The sequence below is a fragment of the Oncorhynchus mykiss genome, chromosome 7 (assembly GCF_057628025.1).
Source record: "Oncorhynchus mykiss isolate SJ-2025 chromosome 7, ASM5762802v1, whole genome shotgun sequence".
Taxonomy (NCBI): Eukaryota; Metazoa; Chordata; class Actinopteri; order Salmoniformes; family Salmonidae; genus Oncorhynchus; species Oncorhynchus mykiss.
In genome coordinates this window covers 38,871,402-38,887,390 of record NC_143028.1, presented here as the reverse complement: position 1 = coordinate 38,887,390, position 15,989 = coordinate 38,871,402, and the positions used below count along the sequence as shown (strand labels likewise).

At 42.9% G+C, this 15,989-nt stretch overlaps 1 protein-coding gene across 2 annotated transcripts in view; it reads right to left on the bottom strand.

Annotated features, from left to right (window-relative positions):
* The window catches only part of LOC110527847 (ras association domain-containing protein 5), a 54,901-nt gene extending 40,233 nt beyond the window's left edge, over positions 1-14,668 (bottom strand). For both annotated transcript variants that reach the window (XM_021609400.3, XM_021609401.3), the window contains exon 1: positions 13,043-14,668. In XM_021609400.3, coding sequence (XP_021465075.2) covers positions 13,043-13,895 — 853 coding nt within the window. In that variant the 5' untranslated portion in view covers positions 13,896-14,668. The remainder of the gene's footprint in view (positions 1-13,042) is intronic.
* Positions 14,669-15,989: the final 1,321 nt, after the last annotated feature.

Sequence of the window (15,989 nt, the reverse complement as noted above, 5' to 3'; positions counted from 1 at the left end):
GAAGGGTAGGGGAGGACAGAGGTTATATTGTAGGGAGGGCATAGGAAGGGAATAGGTAGAGTATAGAAGGTGATTTATCTCCATAAGCTAGGTACCAACGGAGAGAGCTTTGTAAGGCCTAATGCAACAGTGACACACATCGCTACAGGCCAAAATAAACAGGCTCACTGCACGAGAAGGGCGGTTGATCTCCTATTTTCTCTGCTTTCAGTGTTCGTTCTGTATTTAACTAATTCATGGTTGTTTCTGCTCAAATGTCCCCTGCTTGTCAACCTGCATGCTGTGTTCAGTGGCAGTGTCACTCCACATCTTTTCCTGTGGGAGCAGTGACCAGAGGCCGACCCCACACCTGCCTGCCTGCCTCCCTGGAGAGATAGAGAACAGGAGAGCGAGAGATAGAGAACAGGAGAGAGAGAGATAGAGAACAGGAGAGAGAGAGATAGAGAACAGGAGCGAGAGAGAGAGAGAGAGAGAGAGAGAGAGAGAGAGAGAGAGAGAGAACAGGAGAGAAAGCAGAGAGAGAGAGAACAGGAGAGAAAGCAGAGAGAAGATAGAAGAAGAAGAATGCAAAAACCTAAGAAATAAATTGAGAAACCTATCCACAGAGACAAAGAAAACCTGAGCCTACACCTTCACTATGGTGAAACACTAAAACAGCATAGAAATACACTAAAGAAAAAGAAGGAACAGCACGTCAGAAACCAGCTCAATGTAATTGAAGATTCCGTAGAATCTAACCACTTCTGGGAAAATTTGAACTTATTTAACAAACAACAACATGGAGAGACATTAATCCAAATCCACTTCTCCAATCTTTTTGGCCCTATAACAAAGAACAAACAGCAAAAACATATGCATGATCAATTACAAATCTTAGAATCAGCTTTTAAAGACTACCGGATCCCACTGGATTATCCAATTACATTGGTTAAACTACAGAACAAACTACAAACCCCTCCAACCCAAAAAGGCCTGTGGTTTTGATGGTAATCCTAAATTAAATTATAAAATATCCAGACAGCAAATTGGTTACACTTAAACTCTTTAACATCATCCTTTCCCAATATTTGGAACCATGGACTAATGACCCCAATTCACAAAAAAAGGAGACAAATTCGACCCCAATAACTACAGTGGGATATGACTCAACAGCATCCTTGGGAAAATCCCCGGCATTACCATAAACAACTTCTACACCTCAGTGAAAATAAATGTTCTGAGGCAAATAACAAAATTGTCTTTTTACCAAATGACCGTACGACAGACCACGTATTCACCCTGTACAACCTAACTGACAAATTGACAACCTATTTGACAAGCAAAACAAAAGCAAAGTCTTCTCATGCTTGGTTGATTTAAAAAAATACTTTTGACTCAGTTTTGCACAAGGGTCCACTATAGAAATTGGTGGAAAACGGTATCAATAAATCCCAAATAGTTACATAATTAATAGCAAAAACTTCACTTCATTTTAACGGACCTAGAAAGTTAGAACCAAGCCCCCCTTCTTGTCCACTGTACATAGCACCCTCCTGACGTCCACACCCTATATTACATGGTCCAGTGTGAGCGGAGCCCGCACCAGCCACAGCAGCACAGCTCTGGGGTCAGCGCAGCTCTGGGGTCAGCGCAGCTCTGGGGTCAGCGCAGCTCTGGGGTCAGTGCAGCTCTGGGGTCAGCGCAGCTCTGGGGTCAGCGCAGCTCTGGGGTCAGCACAGCTCTGGGGTCAGTACACCCCGCCCCCTGCATCTCATATTTCCTGATCTTCCCCACTGCCCTTTTTTGCCGGCCCCAACAGGTAATTTAGTAGGCAGCACCTTCACCTGTTGGCTATGTTACACCAAGGCCCTCCAATGTACAGGTCATGTCTTAAGTGTAAAACTAAGAATGATTCAATAATCCATGCTTTCTGGGGAATTCTATAAAGTCCAAAAGTTATGGGCGGAGCTAGAAAGTTGGCTGTCAGAAGTATTACAATGTAAAATTACTTTTAATTCGTCTGTCCAAATATTTCAAGACATGACAAATTGGAAGTGTAGCGAAATACCCGATGGGATGGACTAGTCTCTTCTCATCCCTCATCTTGAATAAAACGTATATAAAACATTTGGAAATCAATCAATCAATCCGCCATCATTAACACAATAGAAAAATTGAATGATTTAAATATTGAAACAGCATGGGCGACCGAGATAAACACATTGGTACAATCTAAGGCAAACAATAATGCAGGCCCTAGGGATGGAGATGTGAGCATGCAGGCCTGGGCAGAGGAGATGTCGTCGTTGTTTGTGCGTCTGTAAGTTGTTGTTCGTATGTGTATGTTTGTATTTGACGTTATTAATAAATAAACAAAGCCATCTCAGGGACTTTGAAAGAGGGGTCTCAAAGGAGCATTGGGGGTTTAAAGTGTGTGTGTGTGTGTGTGTGTCGTCTTTACTGTTAAGGCAAGGCTGCAAGTTCTCCCAACAAAATATAATCTAGCACTCTGGTACCCTGCAAACCATGACCCATTTTGTATTCTACATGAGTGAAACGTCATGGATTATGAATGGCTGCTGTTCATACAAGGATTTGTACATTGTTGGACATTACCACCTAATCGACCTGACAGCAAACGAGGTGAGACGAGTAGTCTCACCAACAGCACACGTGAAGAAACATTCTTGTGTAAGGGGAAGCTGGTTTGATGTGGTTGATGATGTGTTTTCCTGTGGGCCAAACACGCCAGATATTCTTGTTGTGGGTGGAGGCCAGGGGGAGGTGCTCCTTTTGGAAGTGGGCTGCTCATTGGACGGCTACATGGAGAAGGCCTTTACCAACAAGCTGCTTAAAATGCCAACCACTCGTGGCACGCTTGGACAGCCTCGGGTGTAGGCGCAAGCTGGTGGCGCTGATATTTGGCAGTCTCGGTAACGTACACAGATTTGCAGATTGCGGGCCTGACAAAAACTAGGGCAAATCAGTTGGCTAGGTACGGCTCTGTTTCAGCTGTCGTGGGCAGCCTAGCCGTTTTGAGAAGGAGGTGCCTTTGAAATGTTTGGATAATATTTTTGGTAAATTTGATTGGTGGATTCAAATAAAGCATTTCAAATGTGTGTGTGTGTGTGTGTGTCTCAGTCATCAGATCTCAACCCAGTTGAACACTGATGGGAGATTCTGGAGCGGCGCCTGAGGCAGTGTTTTCCACCATCAACAAAACACCAAATGATGGAATTTCTCATGAAATAATGGTGTCGCATCCCTCCAATAGAGTTCCAGACACTGTAAAATCTATACCAAGGTGCAATGAAGCTGTTCTGGCGGCTCGTGGTGGTCCAACGCCCTATTAACACACTTTATGTTGGTGTTTCCTTTATTTTGGAAGTTACAGTGACTTCAGGAAAGTATTCACTCCCATGGACTTTTAAACATTTTGTTTTTGTTACAACCTGAATTTAAAATGGATTAAACAGATTTTTTTAGAACCCCCCCCCCCCCCACACACACACACACACACTACCCCAAAATGTAAAAATTCATTAATGTTTTAGATATTTTTTACAAATTAATTAAAGATGAAAAGCAGACATGTTTTGAGTCAATAAGTACTTAACCCCTTTCCTATGGCAAGCCTACATAAGTTCAGGAGTAAAACGTTGATTAACAAGTCACGTAGTACGTTGAATGGACTGCAATAATAGTGTTTAACATGATTTTTGTATGACTACCTCATCTTTGTACCCCATACATACCCCGTACTTCAAACACAGAACCAACCACAAAGACCAGGGAGGTTTTCCAAAGCCTCGCAAAGAAGGCCACCTATAGTATTGGTAGATGGGTAAAAAAAAAAGATACAGGGGTCCTTTTCTAACTCAGTTTCCAGAAAAGAAGGAAACCATATATGGATTTCACCATGAGACAAATGGTGATTTTAAAACAGTTAGAGAGTTTAATGGCTGTGATATGATCAAAGTGAGGATGGATCAACAACATTGTAGTTACTCCACAATGCTAACCTAAAAAACAGAGTGAAAAGGAACTCAGAATACAAATATTCCAAACCATGCACCCCGTTTGCAACAAGGCATTAAATCAATACTGCAAAAAAAATGTGGCAAAGCAATTAACACTTTGTATTCAGGACAAAAAGTTATGTTAGGGGCAAATCCAATACCACACATTACATTACTGAGTACCACTCTGCATATTTTCAAGCATAATGGTGGCTGCATCATGTTATGGGTATGCTTGTATTCGTTATGGACTGGAGAGTTTTTCAGGATTAAAAAAAATATGTAATGGAACTAAGCACAGGCAAAATCCTAGAGGAAAAAACCTGCTTCAGTCTGCTTCCACCAGACACTGGGAGATGAATTCACTTTTCAGCAGGACAATAACCTAAACCACAAGGCCAAATCTACACTGGAGTTGCTTATCAAGAAGACAGCGAATGTTCTTGAGTGGTCGAGGTACTCTTTTTATCAAATCTATATTTAATAGCTTTATTTTTACTATTTTCTACATTGTAGAATAATAGTGAAGACATCCAAACTATGAAAAAACAAATATGGAATCATGTAGTAACCAAAAAGGTGTTACACAAATCAAAATATATGAGATTTTTAAAAGTAGCCACCCTTTGCCTTGATGACCGCTTTGCACACTCTTGGCACTCTCAACCAGCTTCATGAGGTAGTCATCTGGAATGCATTTCAATTAACAGGTGTGCCTTGTTAAACGTTTATTTGTGCAATTGATTTCCTTCTTAATGCATTCACGCAAAATCAGTTGTGTTGTGACAGCGTAGGGGTGGTATACAGAAGATGGCGCTATTTGGTAAAATACCAAGTCCATATTATGACAAGAACAGCTCAAATAAGCAAAGAGAAACGACAGTCCATCATTACTTTAAGACAAGAACGTCAGTCAATGTGGAAAATGTTGAGAACTTTGAATGTTTCTTCAAGTGCAGTCACAAAAAACATCAAGTGCTATGATGAAACTGACTCTAATGAGGACCGCCACTGGAAAGGAAGACCTAGAGTTCTCTCTGTAGCAGAGGATAAGTTCATTATAGTTAACTGCACCTCAGATTGCAGCCCAAATAAATCTTTGGCGTTCAAGCAAATGTCCAGAGGAGACTGTATGAATCAGGCCTTCATGGTCGAATTGCGGCAAAGAAACCACTACTAAAGGACACCAATAAGAAGAAGAGACTTGCTTGGGCCAAGAAATACGAGCAATGGACATCAGACCGGTGGAAATATGTCCTTTGGTCTGATGAGTCCAAATTATAGATTTTTGGTTCAAACCGCCATGTCTTTGTGAGAGGGATGATCTCCGCATGTGTGGTTCCCACTGTGAAGCATGGAGGAGGTGTGATGGTATGGGGGTGCTTTGCTGGTGACACTGTCTGTGATTTATTAAGAATTCAAGGCACACTTAACCAGCATAGCTACCACAGCGATACGCCATCCCATCTGGTTTGCTCTTAGTGGGACTATCATTTGTTTTTCAACAGGACAATAACCCAAAACACGTCCAGGCTGTGTAAGGGCTATTTTACTGGGAAGGAGAGTGATGGAGTGCTGCATCAGATGACCTGGCCTCCACTATCACCCATCCTTAACCCAATTGAGATGGTTAGGGATGAGTTGGACCGCAGAGTGAAGGAAAAGCAGCCAACAAGTGCTCAGCACATGTGGAAACTCAAGACTGTTGGAAAAACATTCCTCATGAAGCTGGTTGAGAAAATACAAGTGTGCAAAGCTGTCTTCAAGGCAAAGAGTGGCTACTTTGAAGAATCCAAAATATAAACTATATGTTGATTTGTTTAAGACTTTTTTGGTTAATACATGAGTCCATATGTTTATTTCATAGTTTTGATGTCTTCGCTACTATTCTACAATGTAGAAAATAGTCAAATTACAGAAAAACCCTGGAATGAAGGAGTAGGTGTGTCCAAACTTTTGACTGGTACTGTATGCGTAGTTCTACGACAGCCACCTCAGAAACATTCAATTAAAAGTTAATCTGACGTCTGACTGCTCTCCCAGTCTTAAATCGCCCAGCAGGAGCTGCCTCATCTGGGATTAACAACCCACTGCAGTCACTATAACATAACAGAGAGAGGGAGCAAAGAGATATACAGACAGAGAGAAAACGGGGTAGAGGAAGACTAGAGGAAGTGGAGAGAGAAAATGGAGGTGGAGATGAAAAGAGATGGAAATAGGAAGAGGAAAAGGGGGAAGAGTGAAAGGAAAGCCAGTGAGGATAGAGGGGGAGAGGAGTGATCCTAAACTAGCCAGATTAGTGTCTGAGAGACAGACATAAGGAGATGTTTAACGTCTGTCATAGGTCTTATAAGTCTCTGTCTGTCACCAGCCTTTTAGACTGGATGTCTGCTCTAAGTATTATAGTTGTCTGTCTGTCTGCCATGGATAACAGAAATAATCTTCTTCGCCACTTCCTGTTGAACTCGGAACGAGGGAGAGCTCAGTTTGTTGTTTTGGGAAGTTTTGAAAATTCTATTGAAAAAGATTGGTTACTAGCTAGCTACCCTTGTTGTTGTTTGCAATCTTCCTTGTGATCTGCCCTGTCTGGGACCTCGAGGAGTAACAGTGTAACCTACGTAACAGTGTAACCTACGTAGAATCTCCACATGAGACCTGGACGGAGTCTGAGGACAAAGTGAGCCAAATGACTGAGAAACTGAAGATGGATCACAGGAAGATTGAGGTGGAGCGCACACACAGGACTGGAAAACCCACCACCGGCCCAGGTGACAGGCCCAGGCCCATAGTAGTCAAGTATAAGGTTCACAAAATCAATAACTTGCTAACATCAGATAACGTTCATATATTAGCCCTTTCCGAGACTCACATAATTTATTTGATGATACAGCAGTACAGTGCCTTGCAAAAGTATTCATCCCCTTTGGCATTTTTCCTATTTTGTTGTATTATAAGCTGTAATTTAAATGGATTTTTATTTGGATTTCATGTATTGGACATACACAAAATAGTCCAAATTGGTGAAGTGAAATGAGAAAAATAACTTGTTTCAAAACATTCCGCAAAAATAAACTAAAATGGAAAAGATTTTCGTACATATGTATTCACCCCCTTTTCTATGAAGCCCCAAAATAAGATCTGGTGCAACCAATTACCTTCAGAAGTCACATAATTAGTTAGATTACACACTGGTGGACTTTAAGTGTCACATGATCTCAGTATATATATATATACACCTGTTCTGAAAGGCCCCAGAGTCTGCAACACCACTAAGCAAGGGGCACCACCAAGCAAGCCGCACCATGAAGATCAAGGAGGATGAAACTAAAATTGAGATTTTTGGCTATCAAGGAATATGCCATGTCTGGCACAAACCCAACACCTCTCATCACCCCCAAGAACATTGGCTGGGACTGGGAAACTGGTCAGAATTGAAGGAATGGTGGATGGTGCTAAATACAGGGATATTCTAGAGGGAAACCTGTTGCAGACTTCCAGAGATTTGAGACTGGGACGGAGGTTCACCTTCCAGCAGGACAATGACATACTGCTATGCATACTGCTAAAGCAACACTTGAGTGGTTTAAGGGGAAACATGTAAATGTCTTGGAATGGCCTAGTCAAAGCACAGACCTCAATCCAATTGAGAATCTGTCGTATGACTTAAAGATTGCTGTACACCAGCGGAACCCATCCAACTTGAAGGAGCTGGAGCAGTTTTACCTTGAATAATGGGCAAAAATACCAGTGGCTAGATGTGTCAAGCTTATAGAGACATACCCCAAGAGACATGCAAGTATAATTGCTGCAAAATGTGGCCCTACAAAGTATTGACTTGGGGGGGTGAATAGTTATGCATGCTCAAATTCTTTAAAAAAAAAACTTATTTCTTGTTTGTTTCACAATTAAAAAAAACATATTTTGCATCTTAAAAGTAAGTAAGCATGTTGTGTAAATCAAATGATACAACCCCCCCAAAAAAATATATATTTTAATTCCAGGTTGTAAGGCAACAAAATAGGAAAAATGCCATGGGGTCTGAATACTTTCGCAAGCCACTGTAGCTATACAAGGATATAACATCTATAGAAGAGACAGGAAGGCTTATGTGGCTGTGTATATATATATATATATATATATATATATATATATATATATATATATATATATATATATATATATATATAAATAAACCATTTGATGTTGCCAATTATTTTCACGATTACTTCATTGGCAAAGTGGGCAAACTTAGGTAGGACATGCCAACAACGAACAGTGAGCCATAGTGCTCATGTATGGAAAAAAATGAATAATCAAAGAAAAACATTGCAAGTTTGAATTTTATATTTTTGTAAAGTTAGTGTGTGAGACGTGGAAAAATGATTGTTCTCGATCAATAATTTTGTAAAACACTTTCTACAAATCAAAAGTAATCCGACGATGGGTAGTTTGTGAGCGCCAACCAAAGATAACTAAAGACAAGATGAGTTTGGTCTGTTTGCATGTTGAAGGGGTCTGTCATCCACAATCATTCACTACTAGAAAGATGAGTGAACCATTCCTTCATTTCATTTTGTTATAACATCTTTAGTCTAACAGACATTTACGTGACACCCAGAATACATTGTATTATGTCAACAAACATGGCGCCACACATAGCTGGCAAATAGCTTAGCATTAGCTCATCATAATCAGTACAACCTTCAAAAAAGTATTTGACACACATCATAGGTGTCCATTGCAATCTATTCAATAATCGGAATGCATGATTTGCCACCAGTACTTGAAAACATGTGAATAAAACAGTAAACACATTATGCAGAAAATAAGGAACGTACAAATAATTATTTTTGACAAAGTAAGGAAAACAACAATGAAGGCAATGCGAGCGCCAACCAAAAAATGTGCCAGGGGGAAAAGGTTTGTGCAAGACTGTGCAAATGTCTGCATACTTGATCTGCGGAAACACTGGGAAGTGCTTGGACTCCCATCAAAGAGAGACGTTTGTCCAGCTCAGTAAAGCCTCAAACAAATTGGCAACAGTAAAATGGGCTCCTTCTCTGTGAATTAATGAGGAGGTGGAACACACCACAATTCAAACTGTTAGAAAATACAACTTGTTGGAAAATAATGAACAGTTGTGTTGCGTAACAATCACATTTTGGAACAGTGAGTGCATTCTGACATCACCTGCTTAAAACAACTCACACTGGGGCGACCGTTAGAAATATTTGGAACACTAGTGAAAAGGTTAAATGGAAGCTTCTCTAATTTCAAACATGTAAAGTGTGGTGTACTGCAGGGCAGCTCTCGAGGCCCTCATATTTTTTCTATTTTTATCAATGACTTGCCCCTGACATTAATCAAAGCGTGTGTGTCCATGTATGCTGATTATTCAACCATTTACGCATCAGCAACCACAGCTAATGAAGTCACTAAAACCCTTGACAAAAGGTTGCAGTCTGTTTTGGAATGGGTGGCTAGTAATAAACTGGTCCTGAACATCACTAAAACTAAGAGCATTGTATTTGGTACAAATCATTCCCTAATTCAAGACCTCAGCTGAATCTAGTCATGAATGGTGTGGCTTTTGAACAAGTTCAGGAGAATAAATTACTTGGCGTTACCTTATACCATAAGTCTGTTGGAACACAGAACTATGGATGAGAATTGTGCTGCAGGCCATATGATTCCCAGGAAGTGCTCTTCCAAGAGGAGTAAACAGAGGGTTATTTCTATCGGCTATAAATTTAACAATACCAACAAAGACGGAACACTTGAGATAAATTACAGAGTGAGAAAAGAGAGAACTATAGTTGTTTATCGGTATGAAAGTCTCGGCAACAGTTCCCTGAGCTGTGTGTGTGTGTGTTTTAAAACTACACTGACCTAAAGACCCAGCCATAATCTTTTTTTAGCTTGAGGGGCCAAGTTCATTACCACTACAAATACCCCCAAACACGCCATTCAACCCTTGTTCCCTAGCCAAGAACTCCTCCCTCTCCATTGTTCCTGTCCATTGATAATGCATTTTGTGTGGCTTCAGTTAAAGACCAAGGATGGTTAAAGTAAGAAACTGCACACACACACACACACACACACACACACACACACACACACACACACACACACACACACACACACACACACACACACCTCTATGAGATTATAACCTGCATGTTATGGAGATTATAAACAACTGCACTATATGGATCTAGAATAAAGCACTGTCAACAACTCCACACATAACACTCAGAGTTGCTAGAGTGTTGATCAGTAGCTATAGCGTGTCTCTGGTCTCGCTCCAGTGAGCTCCTGCTGATAGCACATTAAATCAGAGAGCACTGCAGTACTGGGCTCCTTCTCTCTCTCCCCTTCTCATTCCTCTATCCCTCATCCACTCTTTTACTCTCCCTCCTGCCTCTCTCTATTCTTTTCTCCCCCTCTCCTCCCTCCCTCCCTCCCATTTTGTCCTCGACTCTAACAATCCTTTCTCGCCCTCGCCCTGTTCCCTCTCTCTCTCCCCTTTATTTCCTTTCTCCTCATCAACACTTCTCCTCTTTTCTTCCTCTAGCTCTTTTCACTCTGCTCCGCTCTTCCCTCTTTCCAGTCTTCATTCCATCCAATTCATCTTCTCGCTCGCTCGCTCGCGCTACCGCCCCCCTCCCCCCCCTCCCTTCCCTCATTTATAGCGAAGTCCTCTGCAGTCACAGCTTCCCATGACAGAGTGCTGCTGAGACACTGCCAGCTCAGCACGCACACACACCACAGAAAGTGCCAGATCAAACACGCTACCTTGGTCTAACCCTCTGCAGCCCAGAGCAGTGCAGGTGTGTGTTATATCATTCTAATCGATGACCTGCTCTCTCCTCTATGCACCGGGTAGGACAACCCAACTATGTCATCGGAGCATGCTGACATAGCACATACATAGGGCCTACTTAGGGCCTTCATAGGACAGAGAACGAGTGGAGGAGGTCATGGAAGAGTCAGTGGCGAATTGTTGTTGCACTGTGGATCTAGAGCAGAAAGTAGTGTGTGAGGTTGTGTGTGTGAGAGAACAATTGTGAAAGAGTAGCCTACAGTAAGACTAAATGTAGGGCAGATGACACCTGAGCCATGTCTGTTTCCCCTCTTGTTAAAACACACACACACACTATGAAGGCATGGGACCCAGGTGGTGAGGGTAGGTAACAACATCTCCACCCTGCTGATCCTTAACACTGGGGCCCCACAAAAGTGCGTTATGAGCCCTCTCCTGTACTCCCTGTTCACCCACGACTGCGTGGCCATGCCCGCCTCCAACTCAATCATCAAGTTTGCAGACGACACTACAGTGGTAGGCTTGATTAACAACAACGACGAGACGGCCTACAGGGAGGAGGTGAGGGCCCTCGGAGTGTGGTGTCAGGAAAATAACCTCACACTCAACGTCAACAAAACAAAGGAGATGATCATGGACTTCAGGAAACAGCAGAGGGAGCACCCCCCTATCCACATTGACGGGACAGTAGTGGAGAGGGTAGTAAGTTAAGTTCCTTGGCGTACACATCACGGACAAACTGAATTGGTCCACCCACACAGACAGAGTGGTGAAGAAGGCGCAGCAGTGCCTCTTCAACCTCAGGAGGCTGAAGAAATTCGGCTTGTTACCAAAAGCACTCAAACTTTTACAGATGCACAATCTAGAGCATCCTGTCGGGCTGTATCACCGTCTGGTACGGCAACTGCTCCGCCCACAACCGTAAGGCTCTCCAGAGGGTAGTGAGGTCTGCACAACGTATCACCGGGGCAAACTACCTGCCCTCCAAGACACCTACACCACCCGATGTCACAGGAAGGCCATAAAGATCATCAAGGGCAACAACCAGCCACTGCCTGTTCACCCCGCTATCATCCAGAAGGCGAGGTCAGTACAGGTGCCACAAAGCAGGGACCGAGAGACTGAAAAACAGCTTCTATCTCAAGGCCTATCTTTGTCCGCTCCCATCATGTCGCTCTCTCTCTCTATATATCTCTCTCGCTTTAATGGGCTTTATTGGCATGGGGAAAATATGTTGACGTTGCCAAACCAAGCGAAATAGATAATAAACAATCCAAAAGCTGTGCTTGCAACTCTGGCTGTGACACAGAGGCGAGGGAGGCTGGAGGAGGAGAGGGGGACAGGGAGATGAGGCCGGGAGGACAAGATAATGAGGTTTCCATAGGAGGCTGCTGGCTGCAGCTCTGAATGCTTGGCAGAGTCACACTAACACGCTCTCTCTCTCAGAAGTGTACATATGTAGATGCTCTACAGACTCTCAATAACATTTCAACTATTTACTATCCCTGTCCCTAGCCCTTATCCTAAACTTAACCCTTTTCCTAATCCGAACCTTAAAGCAAGCAGTTGTTTATCATCATGTAGCCTAGTTTGTTGATAGTATGACCATCTGTAGATGCTCTACAGATGGGCTATCCAGACTATCCAAATAAAGTGTGACCAATTGCTATTCTAGTCCTGGCCTGACAATGCCCTTCACATTAATCCGGTCACAACAAGAGCCAGCAGCCTCCACCTTGGAATGAGGTCGATATCCAAGCCTCAACACCAAATCATGACGTCACAGCACACCGTCAAAGCAATTATGCTATACGTAACAGAAAAGCAAATCAACCACAAACCATCTCTATCATCTTATAATATATAAATGTAAACATTATTTTAAAACAATTTAAATATAATACATAGAAATGTTGTGGGACAATAGTAGATGAAGAATCAATCTTTTTTAGATTGAGTATTTATTGGGTCATTATGTCAGTATACTATGTATGTTTGTAATAGTGTGTTATATGTGAAAATGTGTTTGTATTATAAATAGTATTTACATTTTTAAGGACTCTTGGAAGATTAGTCAAAATGGGGACTAAAAGAGATCCAAATCAAATCATAATCAAATCATCTGGTAGTAAAGCAACAGATGGCAAATCTTCCTCTGGCAGAAGTGGGAATTTATTTGTATTCTACTGTCATAGCCTAGAGGCTAGCCTACCCTACTTACTTTTACACTTGAGCGCCTGCTGAACACTGATCTGCTGGTTACAGACGTCGCACCAGTCCCGAGTCACGGTTCTGGTCCCAAACGTGTGGCCCTCTCCTGTCTCCAACCGCACGCGCGCGTTCTCCTGCTCGCCAAATATTGACCAGACCTCCCTTCGGTGGGATTCTGTGCGCGCGAGTTTAACGACCCCGGTCCTTCCCTGTGTCAACCGCTCCAGCGGTGGTCCCCCGATGTCCCCTTTGGTCACCAGCCTGGTGGTCTGACCATTGGGGCTGTGGGATGCGCGCCTTCTGACCGGACGGTCCCGACGTGAGTGTGCTCCCATGTGTCCGTTTGTTGGCGCGCTTGATCTGTCACACTTGACGTCTGTCATCTGTGTGTTAGCTGACGTGCTTGACATAACATTTGTAAGGATCTTCAGGGAACTCCTTCGATCACGGGTTGAGTCATTCCCGCTGCCGCTCCGTCCGCTTTGACCAGTGTCCTTCTCCCTCGCCGCTGTAGTGTCTCCACAGTCAGGGCTGCTGCTGTCGCTCTCTCTGTCTGAACTACGTGGCACCAGCACCCGCTGAGCCTCACGCCTCACCCCGGGATCCCCCCCTCCTACCCCGGCTGCGGCTCCTTGTTGTCCTGGGGTCAGGGACGGGTTTAGTGGGGATGCTGTGACTGCTGATACCGCCGAAACCGAACAGCACTCCCGCGTCATCGAGCTCTTCCCGAGGTTGATCTCCACGGATGATTTCCACGGTAACGTTATTTTATTCCTCCCGGCGGCCTTTAGTTTATGAAAGACTAGCTGGTGGTCGGGAGCCGAGCGATGTTGTCCTGGTCCTACCACACTCACTGAAGCCATGGCTCGGTGTATGTGAGTGCGTGTGTGCTGTGAATGTAAACTCTAAATTGAAGCACCAGCCAAGGCACGCATGCAGCTAGTGTGACGCCTACACTACGATGAATCTATAAACGTTTAAATGCCACCGGCTAGAGAGGCACGAGCATTTTTAAAGCGGCCGCGCGCCTAATCCGGGGATTAATCGGTGATTTCTGATTTGGTGTGAGGCTAACCAGGGATTAAACTACTACTACTAACCTATTTCTAGGCCTACTGTTACAGAACTGCATGACAATGTAGCCGAAATGAGTTCGTATTTGAGTGTTTTATATTTTAAATACTTTTGTCTGTGTATTTGAACCTTTTTTTTTGTTTAAATACAGCCCAAAACAATTACTTTTATTCGAGTATTTGAATTGTTATGTGTAAAAAACGAATAGTAAAATAGTATTTTCTAAATCAAATACTTATTTCCAATAATTTACAGAATAAAAATGTCTGACTGACATGATCTTCTGAGCTTTTTCTGTTGGAATTTACCTACATTGAATTTATAAACACGGGGCTTCCCAGGCAGCGTCAGTGAGTGACATCATGTTACACTGTCATATTGAAGAGCCTGTGGGAGGTTGGTTCTAGCAATATTATAATGCAGTCTTTAGGTACAATACAGAATAATGCAAACAGAAACAGAGGATAGCAAAATGTCTTTTAAATTACGGCGAGGAAAATTATGAAAATCTCCATGTCACAATACATCATCCGTGTTCTGAGAAACCACGATGCAGTGAGCTTGTCCCCACTTTCACTTTCGCATTCTGACAAGAGTATTTAGTTCATATTGTGATGAGTTCAGTGGTTTCTTGTTTCATCTGGGAAACTTCTCCCATTGTCAATTTACTCTTTGAATCGGTCATCCTCAAACACGTTGGCACTGAGTGAATTTAGGAGGTTGTACATATTCAGTACTTGCACAATGAAGTAACCGTGATGTCCTGATTATGAAAGTGTGTGTTGCGATGTGTTTTTGTAGTTATTGACCTGGTCTGATTCGAGAGGGAGGCAGCGGTTGATTGTGAATTTCCCTGGATTCTCCCCATTGCTGAAATGAAACATGTTTCACACAAGACAGAAGAAAACATAGCAATTAGATAAATTGTCCACAGACTATGCACTGTCCGTGTTCTCTCTATACACATGACTTTCGGAAAGTATTCAGACCCCTTGACATTTTGATACATTACAGCCTTATTCTAAAATGGAAAAAATATATATAATCTACACACAATAACCCATAATGACAAAGTGAAAAACAGGTTTTTAGAAATGTTGACAGTGGATGTCGGAGCAAAGACCAAACCATAAGGTCAAAAGAATTGTCTGTAGAGCGCATAGACAGGATTGTGTCAAGGCACAGATCTGGGGAAGGGTAACACAAATGTCTGCAGCAATGAAGGTCCCCAAGAACACAGTGGCCTCCACCATTCTTAAATGGAACCACCAAGACTTCCTAGAGCTGGCTGCCTGGCCAAACTGAGCAATCGGGGGAGAAGGGCCTTGGTCAGGGAGGTGACCAAGAACACAATGGTCACTCTGACAGAGCTCCAGAGTTCCTCTTTGGAGCACTCCACCAAATCAGACCTTTATGGTAGTGGCCAGATGGAAGCCATTCCTCAGTAAAAAGGCACAAGACAGCCAACTTGGAGTCTCCCAAAAGGCACCTAAAGACTCTCAGACCATGAGAAACAAGATTCTCTGATCATGACACCAAGATTGAATGCCAAGCCACACGTCTGGACGAAACCTGGCACCATCCCTACAGTGGATGGGGTGTGTCAAGGCAAGGGCTGATTTCAAGGTTTTACTGCTAACTGACAAAGCATTACATGGGCTTGCTCCTACCTATCTCTCTGATTTGGTCCTGCAGTACATACCTACACGTACGCTGCGGTCACAAGACGCAGGCCTCCTAATTGTCCTTAGAATTTCTAAGCAAACAGCTGGAGGCAGGGCTTTCTCCTATAGAGCTCCATTTTTATGGAATGGTCTGCCTACCCATGTGAGACGCAAACTCAGTCTCAACCTTTAAGTCTTTACTGAAGACTCATATCTTCA